Genomic DNA, 21,557 nt, shown 5'->3' with positions numbered 1-21,557 from the left:
TGTAACCCCCACACCCCCCTTTAACTTCATACCTACACACACACACACACTCACTGCATGCACATACACACTAACACATTGACATATACATAAATACAGCCGCCACACTCCCTCACACATAAACAACACTCGGCTACGTGAACCACACTAAGGATCAAACAAAATGGCTTATTGTACAGAGGCAGTACAACGAACTACGTACGCTCGTTCTGTAGACTTCATATCCCAAAGGCACAGCGAGGAGAACACTGTTTGTGTTCAGCCTCCAGCCCAGACCATTCAAGTTGAAGTCTTGAGTACTCTTGAACAGTATCAAGGTGGTCAGTTGAATGACTGCCTTAAAATAATGCAATGGAAGAATGGAATGGAAGAATCCTTGTTCAGTCAGGTGGGCCACACAAAGAACCTCACAGAGTTATTGACGTTCCATGTGCGTAGAGACACGCTGTATCTGTTCAGTCATGCTCTTCAACTTGACCTGGGCTTTTCAAAAAATAACTGCTCTGCTCAGAAAAGCACTAAAACCTATCGTTCTGGGCCCGTAAAGACGAACCCATAATGAGGACTAGCTATAGCCTGGGGGAGAGAGAGCCAGATGGACCTGCCTTCACTTGGGACTATGCTCCCACAGTCCTTCCTCTCCTCTCTGTAGCTGTATGGAAGCCTGGTCCTGGCCTTGGCGGTGACAGAGACATATGTACGATTCTCCCAGCGGGAGTTTGTGGCATAGCAAACAAACAAAAGATGACCCCCAACACCACAAACACACACGCACTGCCTCTTTAGAACTGTCGAATGTGTTGACAGAGGTTAGCGTGGTCAGAGCAGATACATAAAATTATTTAAGTTGTCCAATAAACGCTGCACACAGTTTAGGCCATTAGTTCCAGCTGAGTGGCATCTCTCAAACACTCTGTCCTCCTGACTCAACTCAGAGTGATCACAGAGGAGAGGGTGGTGGGTAGAAGTTGGATTCACTTTGTACTGTAGGTGCTTTCTGTCTCATGTCGCCTCTCTGTGTTTCAGTTACCCTTCCTATCCTTCCTCCAACTTCTCAAAATCTCATTCCACATATATCTGTGAGGCCATCCTGACTCAACTCCCCAGGTCTTTTCAGTGCTCTCTGATCATAGAAATAGGAGAAATAGACTAAGGGGCAAACGAAACGGACAAAAGCGCCCCTGTGACGAAGACACACTATAGGCAAGACTCCCGCCAGTGGAGAAAGCTTTGTTTCCTTGCTGAAATGTTTGTTGTTGCTGTCACAGGTTCAAAAGGATATTTGTTAAAGCCATATTATACTACTGTAGTTGTTAGCGTTACACCATTCCTTTCCCTTACCGTTTACTGCAGCCTTTTCTCACCCCCCTGAGTGGGAGGGATGTTTGTAGTGCACATGAGCGTTCACAACACTCACGAAGCTGCGCTCTATCTCCCCCCCCCCCCCCTCCTCCCCCCGGTAACACGTAGGCTTATTTGTGTGCTGTTTACTCCTGAGAGCTTCTCAGTCTCTGTGTTGTCACTGTGAACGCGCATAGATGTACCTGGCCTGCGCTCCAGAATAGACGTAGCCAAATAAGTGCCTGTTTATAAGTGCCTGTTTTGGGATGTTCTCGTCAGTTCACATTTGGTATCTCATTGCGGAAGCCGCATTTGAGCCGAGGAGACCCCACCTGTACCTTGTACTGTTAGGAGAGGTTCTGCCTTTTCTTTGGAATGCTGACATATAAAGTCAAAAGTTTGTATTGATATATATATTTGTAAATATAATTGAATTGTACATTTATCCCCATCATCACCAGCGCTGTGTAAATACATTTGATCACCATTTACACCTCTACCTGCCTGCCTCGTTGTCCTTAAGCCTACTTTGTAACCCAAGACTGATCATTTGACAGTCCACTCATGGGTAATTTCCACTTCTATTTCGATCTCGCTCTGACTACTGCTGATGTCAGAGGGGTGGAGGAGTCCCTTTGTCAGCACTTTCCGTCTCATTTCACTTCCCCTACGGTTCACTTAACCCCCTCACTGTGCACACCACGTCATTTCAACGTGAATAATTGGGTAATATTTGGTTGAGCCGTTGATCAATGATTACAACCTACGTTCACACCACTCATAAAGACAACCGAAAGTTTGTTGAATTTCCAAAGGTCTATCTATCACTGTGCTTTCAACCATTTAAAAAGCACAGCAAAAATAAAATGGGAATACAATGTCAGATACTTTATTTATTTATACAACATATTAATGGGTTACCACTGTGCTTCATCTAATAGCAGAACCAAATGACCTGGATTGCAGTTGAGATTACATGAAAAATACATGGTGCAAGTGATCAATGCTGTTCATGATTCTGCACAGCAATTATGAAGATCTCCACAGACCTGCGATGACCTATGCATGCTATCTTAAACATGCACATTTTATATGATTACATAAGGAGAAATGTACAGTTACATTAAGTAACCTCAAAATGTTGGCTATGGATGTGTTACTCATTTTAAGGTTGAATGTTACATTAGTTTGCAAGAATGTTCTTAAAACTGCAGTATGTAACTTTTTAGGCGACCTGACCAAATTCAACTAGAAATGTGAGTTTTAGATGTCATTCTCATTGAAAGTAAGTCTAAGAAGCTGTAGATCTCTTCTACGTGCGCTATTTCTATGCGTGCCATTCTTAAGCTTCATTTTTGCGTCTTTTACTTTAGTTTTGTTACACCAGCTTCAAACAGCTGAAAATACAATATTTTTGGTTAGTGAAAATGTACTTCACAGCTGTTTATATGGTACAATGATTCTCTACACTTGCTTGTTATGTCACATCAACTGAAATTAAGCTAACTATTAGAATTCAAGCAACCAGGAAATGGCGGAGCGATTTATGCATAGTGCATCTTTAACTTTAGGCTATTTAGTGTATTACAAATGTAATATTTTATTGTGTTTGGTTGACAAAGCAAGCCAAATATCAACATTTAAAGGAGATGAATCTACTGCTTGTATAGTTCCATCTGAGCCACTGGCTTAATCCCATTCTTTAACTTTTATATTTGGTTGAGTTGGAGACGTGAATCCAACATATCATTTTTTAACTTGTCGACAAGTTAATAGGCTATGTTGATATTTGGTTGTGTTGACTACAATTCAATATCACTAAACATCATTAAATCAACCATATTTTTTTGTTGAATTCTGGGTTGATGACTTTGCAAATAATATACAGGCCTAAATAGTATCATTGATGATATATGAGCGATGCTATACATTTACTCTGTTAACCCTACCCTTTGGAATGACTTCGATAGCAACAGTGAATCTATCTAGTTTTTAAGTGGAGATCTCTTAACAATCATTCTCACAATAGCACATTGGTCAAAGTCAGTGACTAATGTCATAGCTAAGCAGACGGTGCTTGGTTAAAACTCTGGATGGGAGACCAAAAGGTGCTGCTCAGTAGATATAACTTGGAACATCTGATGAGGTTTTAAAGCCACAAAATCAATGTATTTTATACAAGGTTTATCTATGTTGAAATTAAGTTACCATGATGACATCATCTCGTGGTTGAAATTGCACCCTCAAAAACAGCTGTTCACATGAATGACTTATTTCGTATCCAATGTATTTTCCACGTAGATTCCACATCACAATACGTTTAATTATATTGAAACAATGTTGAGTCAACCAGTTTGTGCCCAGTGGGCTCCTTGCCTTCCTGCAACCTCAAAATGTAATTCCACACAAATATCCATGAGCTCCTGCAAACTAGAGGGACTTTCCTGCCTGTACCACAGTCAAACCTCAGAGTATGGTGCAACTCTCTGCAACACTCTGGTTGTGTCCCAAATAGCAACCTAGTCCCTATATAGCGCACTACTTTTGACCAGAGCCCTCTGACTCTGTTAGGGTGGACTCCAACCAACGTAATCGAGTATTGAAAATAATCAGTCACTTTCCCCCCCAAAAAATTAAGATGTTTGTGTGTGTGTGTGTGTGTGTGTGTGTGTGTGTGTGTGTGTGTACTGTTCAAAACGTTGTTAAAGTCATCACAGCAGCAGGCAGCCAGTTCAAAGGGAATCTTCCCTCTGTGAGCCTAGCTGAGCCTAGCTGAGTTGTCCTGTGGTCCCAGCCCAGACCTGACCACAGGAATCCAGCGGTGGAGTGGAATTGTGCGGGGGCACTTTGAAAGAAGATCCGTCCAGAACGCCAAGCCCCCGGCCCCCATTCCAACTGCTCCAGACATACACACCTTTCAAAACCCCACCACCACCTCCACGTCTCTCGCATAAGGAGAAAGGCATATGGAGAAGGTTAGCTAATAAGCCAGACCCTAATTTGGTGAGTAGGACGTAAGGAATCCGAAGGAAGGAAAACCCATGCTGCAACAGTGAGAGAGAAGTTCCATTTTTCATGTAGTATTCCATGAGGCTTAGCTAGTATCCCACAAACTCATAGCGTTTAAAGTCAAAGCTCCCTAGTATCCCACAAACCCATAGCGTTTGAATTCAAAGCTTCCAAGGACACAATAATGAGTAGGTAAGGGAAAAAGACGAAAGACTTGAGACTCCTGAGAGGGATAGGATCACCCTGCTCTTTGATGCTGACACCCAGTATCCGTGCATAGATATACACTGATTGCACATGTGTATCTAGTCTAGTATCGTGTCCATGTGTCTGGTTGCATCCCAAACGGCAGCCTATTTCCTATGGGCACTGGTCAAAAGAAGTGTACTATATAGGGAATATAGTGCCATTTGGGGAACAGTCTCTGTCTGTGGTCTACCTACAGTACATGGTGGTGGTCCTGTACTGGGCTGACTACGGCCCAGTGCCGGCAATGCAATTTCCTCTGTAAAAAGAGAGAAGATGTCGGGAAGACAGCTGTTTCCAGCCACAGAAGAAGATAAACAGAGCTAGTGCTGTTTCTGAAGAGAGAGAGAGTGTTCGTTTCTGATTGTTTATGTCACGTTTGTTTGTCACTTTTGTTTATTATCTATTTCACATGCTTTGGCAATGTAAACTTATGTTTCCCATGCCAATAAATCCCTCTGAATTGAATTGAAGAGAGCGATAGAGAGACAGAGACAGAGACAGAGAGAGCAAGAGAGAGAGAGAACAAGAAAGAGAGAAAAGAGGAGATGCCTTTAGCACATTCTCCCGGTTAGACTTGACCCAACCAGACTGCATGAAGTACTCTAATTTAACCCAGGGGTCTCATCCCATCCCCTTGCCCCCCTCCCCACTCAAACCCTCCTCCATCTTCCTCTCCCTCATCTCCCATCCACAGAAGAGTGATCCTGCTCAAGTCGTTACCGTAGGTTGTGGATATTACTGCACTGGCACAGCCTACACCCATGACATCATAATGTGCTGCTGCCATTCCAAAGGCCAAGGGATGTCTGGGAGCTGCCTGCCTCTGTCTGCGAGGAGGCTGCCCCACCAGACACAGAAACATTGGAACATCCCTAGTACACACATAACCTCCCAAACGCTCACACGCAGTAACGCACATTCACACCACAGGAGGTTGGTGGCACCTTAATCGGGGAGGACGGGCACGCGGTAATGGCTGAAGCGGAATAAGTGGAATGGTATCAGATACATCAAACACGTGGTTTCCACTTGATGCACATCTGTACACAGCGGAAACACAACAGGGGGAGATGGAAGAATGTTGTGATTAGACAATTCTATTTATGGAAAACAGTTATGAAATACCACTTATGCAGATTATCCCACCATGCTTCTTGTAACAAAATGGAGACAGGAAACATGTTGGACTCAACGAAAATATGACCAATCTATTGTAGGAAACAGAGTGAAACAACAATGTAAAATCCCAGTGTTTTCAGATAATAGTATCATTCTCTCTGCGAAGGAAAAGCCCCTGCGTGACCTGAACTCTAATCGTGCCCAGCCAGTCAAGGCCTGGTGCTCTCTTCCTGACAACCTCCCAACTTCAACATGGTGTGTGTGTGTGGAGCTTTGATCTACGAAAAGGGCCTTCACGTTACCGCCATAGTTGATATCTCTTGTATTGGTATAATATTTTCATGGTTTATCCAGTTAAATCGATTACGCATCGTATTTGTCTCTTATGACAGAGAGAATAACACAAACTGCACGATTTGGTTCTGGGTTCTGGGATGACGTGAAGTGATTAGCCTACCTTCTGTCATCGTCGAGATTTAAGAACTATCGTTTCTAACAAAGGCACTAATGGCCTTGAGAGGACACAGTGCTGTTGATACATAACATACCCCTTGAGGCGGCGCTGTGCCCTCTGGAAAATATGATGTCTAAAAATAACTGTTTCTAACTGTTTCTGCATGACCCCCAACAGTCATAACTAAGTGAGAACAGCTTCTAGCTGAGCATAGTCTTTGATTACTAACCCCCTGGCTCCTGCAGGCAGTCCTGCATGCGGGATAGATGATGTGAAATACGTGGCTATTTGTTATAATAGTTTGTCATGATCGCGCAAAGCTGAGACTTTAGCACAGCAGTCAACAAGGGCAGGGATTTGATCGGGACAACATAGAAAATCATGGAAAAGTGATTAAAAATAGGATGTTTGTATGGGGGGTAGGTTCATTTCAATGGCATAGAAATAGAGGATGATGATAGAAAAGCAACAATTCCTGATCCCTGAGCAGTTTCTCACTGTGCCGGCGTGTCTCTTCACATAGTAATCAGAGCAAATATCTTTGGTTACAGATAGTTGTCATACTATCAGATACTAGCACACGTGGGACCTGAACAAGTGGGTTTCCCACCGAGCTGCTGCCTTGAGTCTCTTGACCACAGAAACATAGACAGTTAGGCCTACATAATGTGTTCTAGTTGTATCTGTATCCTCTTGGCATAGTGGCTACAGTACGCTGCAGTCGTAGTGAAGGCTGCATGGGATATCTGGCAGGCCAGTGTTCAGATGGCTCTGTGCCAGAGTAACAGAGAGACTTGGACAGACATGAATGTCCATAGTGGACTGATTCAGATGGCTCTGTGCCAGAGTAACAGAGAGACTTGGACAGACATGAATGTCCCTAGTGGACTGATTTAGATGGCTCTGTGCCAGAGTAACAGAGAGACTTGGGACATACATGAATGTCCCTAGTGGACTGATACAGATGGCTCTGTGCCAGAGTAACAGAGAGACTTGGACAGACATGAATGTCTCTAGTGGACTGATTTAGATGGCTCTGTGCCAGAGTAACAGAGAGACTTGGACAGACATGAATGTCCCTAGTGGACTGATACAGATGGCTCTGTGCCAGAGTAACAGAGAGACTTGGGACAGACATGAATGTCCCTAGTGGACTGATACAGATGGCTCTGTGCCAGAGTAACAGATAGACTTGGGACAGACATGAATGTCCCTAGTGGACTGATACAGATGGCTCTGTGCCAGAGTAACAGAGAGACTTGGACAGACATGAATGTCCCTAGTGGACTGATACAGATGGCTCTGTGCCAGAGTAACAGATAGACTTGGACAGACATGAATGTCTCTAGTGGACTGATTCAGATGGCTATGTGCCAGAGTAACAGAGAGACTTGGGACAGACATGAATGTCCCTAGTGGACTGATTCAGATGGCTCTGTGCCAGAGTAACAGAGAGACTTGGGACAGACATGAATGTCCCTAGTGGACTGATTCAGATGGCTCTGTGCCAGAGTAACAGAGAGACTTGGACAGACATGAATGTCCCTAGTGGACTGATGTACAGTTACAGAGGACAGTATACAGCATACAAGAGGCAGGTATTCTCAGGAGAGATGTTGATTGGTTTAATTAAGCTGTAGAGTACCATGAGTACAGTAGAGTACAGTAGAGTATGGTAAAGTACAGTACAGTAGAGTACATTAAAGTACAGTAGAGTACGGTAGGGTAGAGTAAAGTACAGTACAGTACAGTAGAGTACGGTAGAGTAAAGTACAGTAAAGCAGAGTACAGTAGAGTAGAGTATCTGCGACATGCAATACTGTTACTGTAGAGTTGGTACACAGTGGCTAAACTCAGGCCGGGTGTGATGTGGTGTGGTGAGGTTAGTCATATACGTGGGAAACACTAGACTAACACTTGTGAGCAAACACATTTGTCGCTGGATAAGATGGTGTACTGACATGGTCAGTGGAAGCCATATTGGCAGAGAAAGAATGTTTAGATTCATGGTGGAATTAAGTGATTAGTCTTTCTTTGTTTAGACTCTTAAATTGGTGGTTTGGAGGGACGTGAGAACTGGGGACGGTTTGTTTTGAAAGAATGACAAGGAACCTCACTTTCTAATGTAAGAATAAGAAACAGTTTGCATAACTACTGCCCATAGCTATTGACACAGCTACAGTGCATTCAGAAAGTATTCAGACCCTTTAACTTTCTCCACATTTTGTTACGTTACAGCCTTGTTCTAAAATGGATTAAATAAATATTTTTCCTCCTCAATTTACACACAATAGGACATAATGACAAAGCAAAAACAGGTTTTTCGAAATTTTTGCAAATGTTTTAAAAATAAAAACAGAAATACATTATTTACATAAGTATCGCGACCCTTTGCTAATAGACTCGAAATTGAGCTCAGGTGCATCCTGTTTCCAATGATCATCCTTGAGATGTTTCTACAACTTGATTGGAGTCCACCTGTGGTAAATTCAATTGATTGGACATGATTTGGAAAGGCACACACCTGTTTATATAAGGTCCCACAGTTGACAGTGCACGTCAGAGCAAAAACCAAGCCATGAGGTTGAAGGAATTGTCCGTAGAGCTCCGAGACTGGGGAAGGACACCAAAACAATTCTGAAGCATTGAAGGTCCCCAAGTACACACAGTGGCCTCCATCATTCTTAAATGCAAGAAGTTTGGAACCGCTCTTCCTAGAGCTGGCCACCCGGCCAAAATGAGCAATCTGGGGAGAAGGGCCTTGGACAGGGAGGTGACCATGAACCCAATGGTCACTCTGAAGGAGCTCCAGAGTTCCTCTGTGGAGATGGGAGAATCTTCCAGAAGGACAACCATCTCTGCAACACTCTACCTATCAGGCCTATATGGAAGAGTGGCCAGACCCGAAGCCACTCCTCAGTAAAATGCACAAGACAGCCAACTTGGAGTTTGCCAAAAGGCACCTAAAGGACTCTGACCATGAGAAACAAGATTCTCTGGTCTGATGAAACCAAGATTGAACTCTTTGGCCTGAATGCCAAGTATCACGTCTGAAGGAAACCTGGTACCATCCCTACGGTGAAGCATGGTGGTGGCAGCATCACGCTGTGGGGATGTTTTCAGCGGCAAGGACTGGGAGACTAGTCGGGATCGAGGGAAAGGTGAACGGGCGGCAGGTAACTTAGTGGTTAGAGAGTTGGACTAGCAACCGAAAGGTTGACAAGGTAAAAATCTGTCGTTCTGCCCCTGAACAAGGCAGATAACCCACTGTTCCTAGGCCGTCATTGAAAATAAGAATTTGTTCTTAATTGACTTGCCTAGTTAAATAAAGGTTAAAAAAAATACAAAAATAAAAAACGTAGCAAAGTACAGAGAGATAAAAACCTTCTCAAGAGCGCTCATGACCTCAGACTGGGGCGAAGGTTCACCTTCCAACAGGACAATGACCCTAAGCACACAGCCAAGACAACGCAGGAGTGGCTTATTAATCTCTGAATGTCCTTGAGTGGCCCAGCCAGAGCCCACACTTAAACCTGATTGAAAATCTCTGGCGAGACCTGAAAATAGCTGTGCAGCGACGCTCCCCTTCCAACCTGACAGAGCTTGAGAGGATCTGCAGAGAAGAATGGGAGAAACTCCCCAAATACAGGGGTGCCATGCTTGTAGCATCATACCCAAGAAGACTCTATGCTGTAATTGCTGCCAAAGGTGCTTCAACAAAGTACTGAGTAAAGGGTCAGAATACTTATGTAAATGTGATATTTTATTTTTCCAATAGTGGTTTTTGTCGCAATAAGCTGTCTTAAAATGATGAAAGTGTTTATTTACAAATATATATGTATTGTACCATTATTTAACTAGGCAAGTCAGTTAAGAACAAATTCTTATTTACAATGACGGCCTACCCCGGCCAAACCCTAACCAGGACGACGCTGGGCCAATTGTGCGCCGCCCTTTGGGACTCCCAATCACAGCCGGTTGTGATACAGCCATTATAAAAGGTAGTATAAACCATAAAGGCCTAAAGCCCATTATTGAATTATTTAAAATACAGAGATGATTTGTACCATTCCATTCAGAACCAACTTGTTTTGGAATCAAAGGCATTCCAAATAATAAAAACAAAGTCCACCAACTTTAAATTGTTGATCACTTTGCCCCATAACTGTGCATCGGTATTGTGCACAAAGAAAGTATCTTCTTCGCCTCTTGATTTAGGATGACAGACACACTTGACACTTCAGCTGTTGATCAATGGATAAAGTGGGTGTTGACTGTGTGCACAGCATCACAAAGCCCCAGCGCAACTCAAGCCTGTGAAGCGGGACGGCATTCAAAGATGGTGAAGGGGGCAATAGAGGAGAGGGGGTGGTCCCTCTTTTACGATCTCCCCGGTGTGGGAGTTTTAGGGGAATTCACAAAATGTTGTCGTCGGAATCTGTCATGGAATTACCTAAATGCGACTCTGGTTAAACTTGAAACTAAAAAAAGGTGGATTCCATTGGGAATTTTGACTATATGTGTCATTAAAGGTTTGATAATGAAAGTGAAATTGTACTCTGAAAACGAGCCAATTCTTGAACAAGCTACTGGACTTAGGTAAATTAGCCCAAAGCCTCGAGTTGACTTTTTTTTAAACAAAAGAACCGAAGGAACGAGTGGGGGAAACAGATAGGGTGTGGGGGTGGGACAGAACGGGTCGGCTGGTCTAGAATATCAGCAACTCCAGCATTACAGGAGAAGAATGTAAAAGTGGGATAGGTTCATTTCGCTCACTCTTATGATGATAACATCTTGCTTTCCACAAGAAGTACACACGAGACAATATAAACGGATCCATTGTCTTACTGTAAACGGCATCCGAGTGTACTGTCAGACATATTTATTGTCTTGTTTAAGCATTTGTGTTTGATAATGGTTAATCCTCCGGTTGTTAGAAACCTGTTTTGGGCTTATTGACCAACTGTGATGCATATTATAAAAGGAATAACATCTTAAAGAAAAAAATAACATAGAAGTGTTGCCTGTGTGAATCCATGAGCTGTTGTTGAGCTTGTTCACCGAATCAAAAGGTGAAACTATGGGCTACTAATTAAAAACAAACAGAAAATTCACACACGCCTACTCCTAATCATATGGTAGGTAATATGTTCTGTAGCGCGTATCATTTCAGCATGACAGATCTGTATGTAGCCTAATGTTTTATTCTATGTTAATTATGCGCTTCAGAAGTTTCATATGGCTCTCTCTCTGTGACAATCTGGAGCGCAGTAAACCAAACCAAGTAGCCATTTCAATTCAAACATGACTCTGAGGCAGCAGTCACTTACCAAAACTAAAGCAAATCTCTCCTCCAACTCCGACTGGTCAGGCATGGGCACTTTCAATGGCATCATATGATGCTTCATATTGTCCGACTGTCCATCCACACTTTCAATATTCCCCATGGTTAAAAGCAGTACTGTATCCTTTTAGTAGAGTAAATAAAGTTCCCTCTTCCCGAGCGTTTTTTCAGAGTCTTTCCAAAAGTGGGAAAATTCCCTGCGTTCCTCCAAAATGCACCAGTGCGTTATAACAAAATCAGCCACTTCTGATCCAAAAGTTCCAGTTTAAATCAAACGTTTACACCACACCAGTTCCATACGGTCTCATTAAAAAAACGTATACTTTTGCATTTGTAGAGAACTCTCATCTGTATGTTACTCTAAACTGAACCTCACCTCAAAAGTAACAATTGTTTTCTGTTCCAAAGAATGGTTTCCGATTTACCAGGCCAATCCATCTCCATCTATTTCTGTAAAATCTTTTTTCAACAATATATGTTTTATCCCACCCAAATAGCGACTTCTTACTTAGTTGCTGGACTGAACTTTCTTGGCTACGATGCCTTTGCATTCATTATTGTTGTGCGATCCAGATGGTTGTGTGATTCAGTCTAGAAGACTCTTCTATGTTGCTTCCACCCAGAAGCAGGCTTTCTGCTATTGTCCCGCCCTTGATAGGGTTACTCTCCCTATTGAAGCGTTGACTTATCAATCACACTGCCTATCGCGCTCTACTCGCACACATATACGCCTGGATCACACCGACAGTTTTATTGCGCAAAATGGTATGCGGCATCATCTGGATATGTGTGCAACAAAACTTCAACATTCCCCTTCTGCTACCATTTATGTCAAGCCGTCTACACATACAATTTGATGCATATGCTCAAATAAATCCAACGTACGCACCACACAGAACGCACCGCAACTGTCTCTGCAACGTAATGCTGCAAGGCAAACGCAACGTTCCATTGGAAACGAATGAACTTCTGTTGGTGTGTTTGAGGCGTAGCAGTAAATTGAGCTAGGCCTAGCTACAGTTCGGGTATTGGAGAGTTTATGTCAGCACTTTAATGCCACCTGGTGGTTAGCTAATGGAAGTTCATTAATCATGACTTCGGCACCAACAATGCACATACAGTACATCACATGCACCATGTATAACAATGTCTTTATTTTGACAGCACTTGAACTTGGCATGACAGTCCATAAGCCAGTAAGTCTTCAGTTTAGTCTACAAGGTCTATTCATTCTTAGAAAAAAGGTGCCATCTAGAACCTGAGGGTTCTTTGGCTGTCCCCATAGGAGAACCCCTTGAAGAACACTTTTTGGTTCCAGGTATAACCACTTTGGCTGTCCCCATAGGAGAACACAAAGAACCCTTTTGGAACCCTCAAATCTTATGAGATATTGGGTGAGTCACAAATGGCACCCTAGTCCCGTACGCCTAGATCATTCCAACAGCGCCGTTGAGCAAAATAGTATGCAGCATCATCTGGATATGTGTGCAACAAAAGCTCAACATTCACCTTCTGCTACCATTTCTTGTCAAGCCGTCTACACATACAATTTGACGCGTACGTTGGAGAAGTACAACATATGCACCACACAGAGCACACTGCAACTGTCTCTGCAACACAACGCTGCCAGGCAAACGCAGCGTTCCATTGGAAATTAATGTACTTCTGGTGTCCCAAAATGTAATGCCGCTGTCGGTGTGATCGAGGCGTTAGGGCTCTGGTCAAAGCAATGCAGTATATAAGGAATAGGGTGCCATTTGGGACAAAGACATTGTTTCACAGAAGAGGTGAGTAAGAGGTGGATGGAAGATTGGAATCATCTTGATTAGAGATTATTAAAAAAAGTAGAAATCAGATAAATCATTTTACAGCAAGTGCAAACGTTTAATGAAACAACTACGACACAGACATTCAGTGATTAGGCATATGTGTTAAAGCAGCAGCAGTCTCTCTCTCTCTCTCCGTCTTTCTCTCTCTGTCTCTTCATCTCCCCCCCCGTCTAGCTCTCTCCGTCTTTCTCTCTCTGTCTCTTCATCTTCCCCCCCCCGTCTAGCTCTCTCCGTCTCTCTCTCCGTCTTTCTCTCTCTGTCTCTTCATCTCCCCCCCCCCCCGTCTAGCTCTCTCCGTCTCTCTCTCCGTCTTTCTCTCTCTGTCTCTTCGTCTCCCCCCCCCGTCTAGCTCTCTCCGTCTCTCTCTCTCCCCCACTTCTTTATATTGCCTACAAACATTTCATAAAAATTTCAAGCCTTAGCAGTGAAATGACAGCAGAGGGAAGGGAATTTCCTTGCCAAAAAAATTGCCTGCTTCTTTCAGAGCCGGTGTCCTGGACACAAATTAAGCCTAGTCCTGGACAAAACAGCACTCTCCATGGAATCTCCATTGAACATGCTTCTTAGTATAGGATAGGATTCATCTGTGTCTAGGAAACCGTCCCTCAGTGTTCTTTCAGGGTATTTTATCTAAGACTAAGTGTTTTATAACAAACAACTTGTAACATGACTCTGATTGACTGACTTATAGCAGACCCCAGGTCACTATTGGCACTACAAATACATACAATTACACACAAACATACTGTATACAACACAATGCTGCCTTGGAATGTGAACATACATGAATTACATAGCTACAACGTTCTCTTTATCAAATAAAAGCACAGTGATTCGGATATTGCAATACTGTAAAGCTAGAATGTGTAACATTTTCACTGGCAAATGTGATGTTCTGGGTCATTTTGTAATACTTCTCCTGAATTATAAAATCAACCCTCAAATATATATATATATGATTAAAACATTTAAAACTTCTTCATTTGGGAACAGAATGAACATATAATCATTAGTTCAAGAAATTGTGCACAAGTATTGGAATACATAAGGCAAAAACGTAACATATAAAAACAGGATAATAGAAGGAATTGATGAGTTAAAACATTGTTTCTTAAAGTATAATTAAAATAATAATTTCAGGAATCAGTAATCATTTCATTTGGATTGTAAACATCCATGATGGTACGTAGAGTCATCACGTTAAGTTGTTGATATCTTTGGAATGAAAAAAACTTAAAAACAAATAAATAAAAAAATTACTCAGAACAATTCCTTTTTTGAGTAAATAATAACTTAACCGGTTAGAACAACTCTAAACACTTAAAAGTTGAAACTGTTCCGGATTTTTGCTGCTTTTGTGGTGCTCTGGGGTTGATACAAATGCATAATCAAACATTAAAAGAGACATCAAAACATCAATGTGATTGAAGCTAAACGCCTTTTGTGACTTAAGTTAATACAATTGAAGTGCTTTGGTAACATACACTGATGTACAAAACATGAAGGACACCTGCTCTTTCCTTCACAGACTGACCAGGTGAATCCAGCTGAAAGCTATGATCCCTTACTGATGTCACTTGTTAAATCCACTTCATTCAGTGTACGTGAAGGGGACATTAAGCCTTAAGACAATTGGGGCATGGATTGTTTATGTGTGCCATGCAGAGGGTGAATGGGCAAGACAAATATTTAATTTCCTTTTAACGAGGTATGATAGTAGGTGCCAGGCGCTCCAGTTTGTGTCAAGGAGTGCGACGCTGCTGGGTTTTTCCCACGCTCAACAGTTTCCCGTGTGTATCAAGAATGGTCCACCACCCAAAGGACATCCAGCCAACTTGACACAACTGTGGGAAGCATTGGAATCAACATGGGCCAGCATCCCTGTGGAACGCTTTCAACACCTTCTAGTCCATGCCCCTGACAAATATAGGCTGTTCTGAGGGCAAAATGGGGGGTGCAACTCAATAGTTGGAAGGTATTCTTAATGTTTTGTGCAATCAGTGTATATTTCTTATTTCATAGTTGCTTTCATATCAAATATCTATTCAGCCAAACAATCATAAATAAAATGTTCTCATGACTCTGGATTTAGGAATTCTCTCTTTCCAGAGCCTTCATAGCACAGTAGTAACACAGACCAAATCTGTCATTGATTGGAGGAATTCAATTTACAAATGAATTGGGGTATTGTTGGGATGATATGTAAATGTAAGCAATTCTTCAGTGGTGGCCCCATGGCTCATAAGCTGAATAAAAATATAAAACAAACTGAACTGAAGAAGTGATCGTAAAAGGAACATTGCACTGCGGGAAAGCGAGACCATCCTCTCATCTAATTGGTCTCCTCTACCAAATCGTACCTGAAAAAGTAACAGATAGGTAGCTTATCAATCAAAGTAATATGGAATCTACATGAATGAATACAGAAAAGGTAACATGTGGGATGGCACCTACCATTGTGCATTGCCACTCTTCAGGTCTATCTGATCCAAATCCAGCTGTAACTAAACACAACAACGAAAAACACAGGTCAGAGGTCATCTCAAAAAGGTGCTTAAACCAGGACAGAGATCATTAGATAGCCTACAGTTGCTTACCTTTCCAATGAGCTCTCTCTCCCGGCTCATGAAGGAGACGTTGTTTTTGACAGTCAGGTCCAGTCTTCTCTGCATGGACTCCTCCAGAGAGAAGTCAAAGTCAAACCTGCACACACAGAAAAAGGAAAAGACATAGAATGGCAGATACAGGGATAGGACATAACTCCCTACTGTAGAGCTGCTAGTTTGATATACAGTGCCTTCGGAAAGTCTGAGGTCCTTGGCATTCAGACGTGATACTTGGCATTCAGGCCAAAGAGTTCAATCTTGGTTTCATCAGACCAGAGAATCTTTTTTCTCATGATCTGAGTCCTTTAGGTTCCTTTTGGCAAACTCCAAGCGGGCTGTCATGTGCCTTTTACTGAGGAGTGGCTTCTGTCTGGCCACTCTACCAAAAAGCCTGATTGGTGGAGTGCTGCAGAGATGGTTGTCCTTCTGGAAGGTTCTCCCATCTCCACAGAGAAACTCTGGAGCTCTGTCAGAGTGACCATCAGGTTCTTGGTCACCCTCCTGACCAAGGCCCTTTTACCCTTGATTGCTCAGTTTGTCCGGGTAGCCAGCTAGAAGAAGAAGCTTGGTGGTTCCGAACTTCTTCCATTTAAGAACGATGGAAGCAACTGTGTTCTTGGGGGCCTTCAATGCTGTAGAAATATGTTGGTACCCTTCTCCAGATCTGTTCCTCGTCACAATCCTGTCTCGGGGCTCTATGGACAATTCCTTCGTCCTCATGGCTTGGTTTTTGCTCTGACATGCACTGTCAACTGTGGGACCTTATACAGACAGGTGTGTGCCTTTCCAAATCATGTCCAATCAATTGTATTTACCACAGGTGGACTCCAATCAAGTTGTAGAAACATCTCAAGGATGATCAATGGAAGCAGGATGCACCTGAGCTCAATTTTGAGTCTCATAGCAAATATTGATGTAAATAAGGTATCTGTTTTTTGTATTTAATATATTTGCTTAGAAAACCAAAAAACAGTTTTCTCTTTGTCATTATGGGGTATTGTGTGTAGATTGCTGAGGATTTTTATTTTTTATCCATTTATAGGGTTAGGACTTCAGACATACAAAAATGCAAACAGTACCAGATACTATTACACAAAGATAGCAGGAATAATTCTGGGCCCTAGTTAAGGTAACTCTGGGGCGGCAGGTAGCCTAGTGGTTAGAGCATTGGACGTGTAACCGAAAGATCGAATTCCTGAGCTGACAAGGTACAAATCTGTCATTTTGCCCGTGAACAAGTTCCTAGGCCGTCATTGAAAATAAGAATTTGTTCTTAACTGACTTGCCGAGTTAAAGGTCAAATAAAACACTAAACATGGTCATGAAAACTCCTGTCCCTACACATTCCCTCTGTCTCCTGACTTCCCCTTCTGTCTCACCTCTCGTTGAACTCAGGATTGAGGTCTCTCTTCTTGGTGTTGGTCTTTCTCTTGGTGATCCTGTTCTTGTCTGGCAGAAGGATGAAGGAGATATAGGGGTCGGACCCGTCCTTAGCAGACCCACAAGCTGGCAGGCCCCTAAAGGCAAACAGAGAACAAACCGGGTGACTAACTGCGTGTGGACACTGTTTAGCACAATGTTCACTGGCTCCATACAGATGTAGGATCTTCATTTGATCCCCCTGTTGCAGGAGAACTTTCCTGCAATGCAGGAAATTTTAAACTTGTAGTGTATTTGAGATTTTAAAAAGCTTCTGAAGTTGGTCATTTCCAATTTCCCTTATGAAAAATGTATCATTGTCCTACAAAAATGTCCATGAATAATAATCCACATAATAATTCACATTTCCTGTTGCTGCAGGATTGTTTTCCTTAGCATATACATTAGGGCTAGCTTTCCCCCCTTTTCTAAGTTGATTTATGCATTAATTCATTCAAATACAATAAAAGAATGGCTTAACATTCATAAATACATTTTCTTTTTTGAATTACGCACAACATAGATAAAAATTAAGGTTATAGGTCTAGTGACTATACACCACCAGCCAGTCGGTCCGTGCTCAGGACAGACCTGCAGGCAAGGTACAGTGATACACAGTGCATTATGGGTATTGTAGTTTGGGACATACCTGCAGGAAAGGACGGTAATGAACAGCCGGTTCTCCTCTATTGAGTAGCCAATTTGCAGCTTCACCTGGCCGGGGCTCTGATCACCTCTGAGCGAGGAGACACAGGTAGACAGGGGGAGAATCTCAATTGGTTTTGCTCGACTCCTCGCGTCCTCTCCTCCGTCCTCTCCTCGCATCCTTTTGAAAAAAGTCAAAGGTAATCGAGGGGAGGAGGCGAGGGGAGGAAATGTGGAAACAAATGCGCTTTTATGAAATCAGACTCTGGCAAATGACGTTTACAGAGGAGGAATCACAAAATCTATGTAAAATGATAAAAACTAAATGTAGGTAGTTGCGCAATACATTTTATAGATAAAAGGATGAGTAGCATATCGTTTCTAAAATGTGTATTATTTTCTACTTTGACTTTCAAAGGGTTTGTGGCAAATGTCCAAACTCTTGCAGTAGGACTCCTGTAGCATACACCTCAGTATCCTATGCCGGAGGAGGCAACCGAGGAGAGGAGCAAACTCCTCCGTTCGCCTATTAAAGAATTGACACAGCTCCTTCATACGGTGACCACTTAATGGTTTCCGGGTCACGGAGGAGAGGAGGCTGGAGGAGTCGAGGCGAAGACGGACTTTTGCCCAATTGAGAATCTCCCACAGTTACAGTTTACATGGATTATAAAATGTATTCATTCCTTCATTATGACTAGGCCCAGAGTTTTTCCTGGTCAGGTCCCACTCCTGGCCCTAATTATGATGTTTGCTTACAGATACATGATCATTTTAAACTGCAGAAATGTGTTATTTATTTCTATGGTGAAGTACAGTACAGAGAAAAACAACATGTGCCATGCTGGCCCGCCGGACATGATTCCTCAGTCCTCACTGTACTATACTGTAATGTGACCGGGAAACAATGGGACACTGATGTCAGTGTGAGCTTTAGAATGACTCACAGTTGAGAGAGCGGTGATCGGTGTCGTAGGTTTGGTTCAGTGTCCCGTCTGTGGATGACATGGTCTCTGTCCTCACTGCCCTCCCTAGTGCCATCACTATGACACACTGCCAGCTGGGTGTCCAAGATCTGCAAGACAAAAGACCATTTAATATTCCTCTCAAGTTTCAAGCTTCTGTTTATTCCATTTTTTTTTTTTTAAAGGTAATTTCACACACGGTCGACACACTTTGGAAAAACAGATCAAATATGACATTTATGAGTAAGAGACACGTGACAGTAAAATGATTATCAGGATAGAAGGTATTAAGAGCGCACATTATGACGTTAATGGAGAAAGAGGGGCTTCAGAGCAAATGCAATCATAGACAATGACTTAGGGGCACTGTCTGAACTGGATCATTCATGCAATCGTGTTGTTTCGGAGGAATAGTCATGGGACAAGTGGTGAGTTTGTGAGTCTCTGAGTATGAAAATCATGTGACAGTGCTGAGTTTGTTTGGTATAGAGAGTGGGTGTACGAGTCAGACATGGGTTCAAATAGTATATTTTCTTTCAAATACTTTGAGTGTTTAAATTGAGCCTGCCTGAAATGCCAGACGGGTAGAGTTTACACTTTAGGGACTGTTCCATTGGTTCCGTTGTGCCAGACGAGCTCAATCTAGCACAGATAACGCATTTGAGAGAAAACAAATACTATTTGAACCCAGGTCTGGACAGTGGTGAGTCTGGTACACAGAGTGTCTGTTTACTTTGAGTTTACCTTGAGTGTGGCCCTCAGTAGTATCTGGCTCTCAGGGAGGGCCCCGTCCAGACTCAGCCATCGGTCCAGCACCAGGCCCTGCTCTGACAGAACCTCTCTCAGTGGTAGTACCACCGTGCCCATGGCCTGGCCCCAGCTGTGGGACAACTATAGTATAGAGGGATAGAAAAACATGAACACATGCACGCACACAATGATCAGAGGTAACATTAAGTACCATACTTCCTTTCTAACTTCGTCCACAATCACTCCCGATGTCACCACTCATTCTCCCAGCGTCGAATGGGTCCATTAAAAATGCGTTTCATGGTGTAATCTCTGTATGAAAACGTGCTAACAGCGTTATCAGCTCTCTTAGGCCCCAAAAACAAATGTATACTTTTCAACCCTTTGCGAGACCTTTCTCTCACCTTCACTATGAGGAGTTCCTCTTTAGGGTCACGAACCAGGAAGTGGAAAGCTTCATCCCACCGAGGAGACGTAGAGCGCTCGCACACCTTGGAAAAAGAGATGGATGGAGAAACCAAAAAGATACAAATAAATTGTCCATACTTCATTTTGGGTTTCTCTAGTAAGCATATACAGTATGTAAATAGACCAGGAGTCAAGAAGACTTGAAGAGGAAGTGTTACCTTGGTCTTGTATGACATGGCCTTCAGCAGAATCTCTGCCCCCACTTTTGGCTCTTTTCCGTTCTTCTTCAACTGCGAACATGAAGGGGGAAAAAATGGTGTATTAAAGAAATGAAAGGACTGCGGCAGAATCGCCAAATGTACATGCATAACAAATGTACAAACCAATAATGTAAGGTCATGATGTAGTAACAAAACCAAAAAAAGTATTGTTGTATATAAACACTGAGGAAGTATTGTGGGCTATATAGAGTCACAGGACAACAACAACCGCAGCAGCATGAGAGCACACAGCAGGGCAGCAGGCCCCTGGTCTCACCGGCAGGCTGTGTGCTCTCTCCACATACACAAACAGCACAGCAGCCGACGGCACTGCCTTGTTCTGGTACTGCTGCTCGGCCTGGAACTGAAGGATCTGGAGGGTTCAGAATTATAATACACCGTTAGAACCAGACACTGGTAGAGCAGAGAGAAACACACACAGAGACAGAGAGAGAGACAGAGATAAGAGAGAGACAGAGATAGATAGAACAGGGGGAGCTAACCTGATCTAATCTGGCGGACTCTGAGAGCCTGGGGAGCCACTCCATGAACAGGTGAACCCGACCTGACTTCACATCATTCAGAGTGTACCACTGTGATAGAAACAGACACACGTTTACCAGACTACCATTATCAGACTATGAGAGTATCATTGCAATACTGTATGACACACATATTTTGGAGGCATAGCTCTACCACTGGCCATATAGCAAACACAGCTAAATCTGTCATAAAATCTATAGTGAATCGTTAGACGTTACCTCATCAGTGAACTGTGGGTCGATGATGTCTCGCAGGTTCAACTTGAACCTGTAACACAATGCATTCACGTATTTCATCTGGCTCTGAGTCGTTATGAGGCAACATGTCGTCTGGTCAGATCCTCACCTGCCCAAGAAGTCATCCTGGTCCAGATCTTTATCAAACAGCTCAAACTGGATCTCCTGACCAGGCAGCTGGGTTAGGATGATCTGAGGAAGCCAACCACAACACATATACAACAGGTGCTTAACGTCTCCCAGAGTCTAAATTCCACCTTCATTAAATCCAAATCATTATTGTTTACTGTATGAGAGCATAGATCCGCTGTGTCCGGAACCTCATTTCATCTCAAACGGAAATATTTCCGACATCCAGTTGCTCAATATTTTCTTGTCAC

The 21,557-nt window shown here is 42.9% G+C and overlaps 2 protein-coding genes across 7 annotated transcripts in view; both read right to left on the bottom strand.

The window, feature by feature from the left end:
• Positions 1-12,092, bottom strand: part of LOC120061030 (formin-like protein 3) — a 50,807-nt gene extending 38,715 nt beyond the window's left edge. For 3 of the 5 annotated variants that reach the window (XM_039010523.1, XM_039010522.1, XM_039010521.1), the window contains exon 1: positions 11,503-11,619. In XM_039010523.1, the coding sequence (XP_038866451.1) occupies positions 11,503-11,619 (117 nt within the window). Of the gene's footprint in view, positions 1-11,502 lie in introns of all 5 variants that reach the window. The other 2 variants (XM_039010520.1, XM_039010524.1) reach the window with 1 other exon arrangement.
• A 2,526-nt stretch (positions 12,093-14,618) lies between these two features.
• The window catches only part of LOC120061029 (extended synaptotagmin-1-like), a 28,778-nt gene continuing 21,839 nt past the window's right edge, over positions 14,619-21,557 (bottom strand). The window contains exons 19-31 of one of the 2 annotated variants that reach the window (XM_039010518.1): positions 21,287-21,369; positions 21,160-21,208; positions 20,902-20,991; positions 20,676-20,771; positions 20,357-20,428; positions 20,135-20,221; positions 19,725-19,871; positions 18,963-19,090; positions 18,020-18,106; positions 17,331-17,468; positions 15,943-16,048; positions 15,800-15,849; positions 14,619-15,705 (exon numbers count right to left, since the gene is read on the bottom strand). In XM_039010518.1, coding sequence (XP_038866446.1) covers positions 15,678-15,705; positions 15,800-15,849; positions 15,943-16,048; positions 17,331-17,468; positions 18,020-18,106; positions 18,963-19,090; positions 19,725-19,871; positions 20,135-20,221; positions 20,357-20,428; positions 20,676-20,771; positions 20,902-20,991; positions 21,160-21,208; positions 21,287-21,369 — 1,161 coding nt within the window. In that variant the 3' untranslated portion in view covers positions 14,619-15,677. Of the gene's footprint in view, positions 15,706-15,799; positions 15,850-15,942; positions 16,049-17,330; positions 17,469-18,019; positions 18,197-18,962; positions 19,091-19,724; positions 19,872-20,134; positions 20,222-20,356; positions 20,429-20,675; positions 20,772-20,901; positions 20,992-21,159; positions 21,209-21,286; positions 21,370-21,557 lie in introns of both variants that reach the window. The other variant, XM_039010517.1, reaches the window with a different exon arrangement.

This window comes from Salvelinus namaycush, chromosome 16 (genome assembly GCF_016432855.1).
Source record: "Salvelinus namaycush isolate Seneca chromosome 16, SaNama_1.0, whole genome shotgun sequence".
NCBI lineage: Eukaryota > Metazoa > Chordata > Actinopteri > Salmoniformes > Salmonidae > Salvelinus > Salvelinus namaycush.
This window is presented reverse-complemented; position numbering and strand designations above follow the sequence as displayed.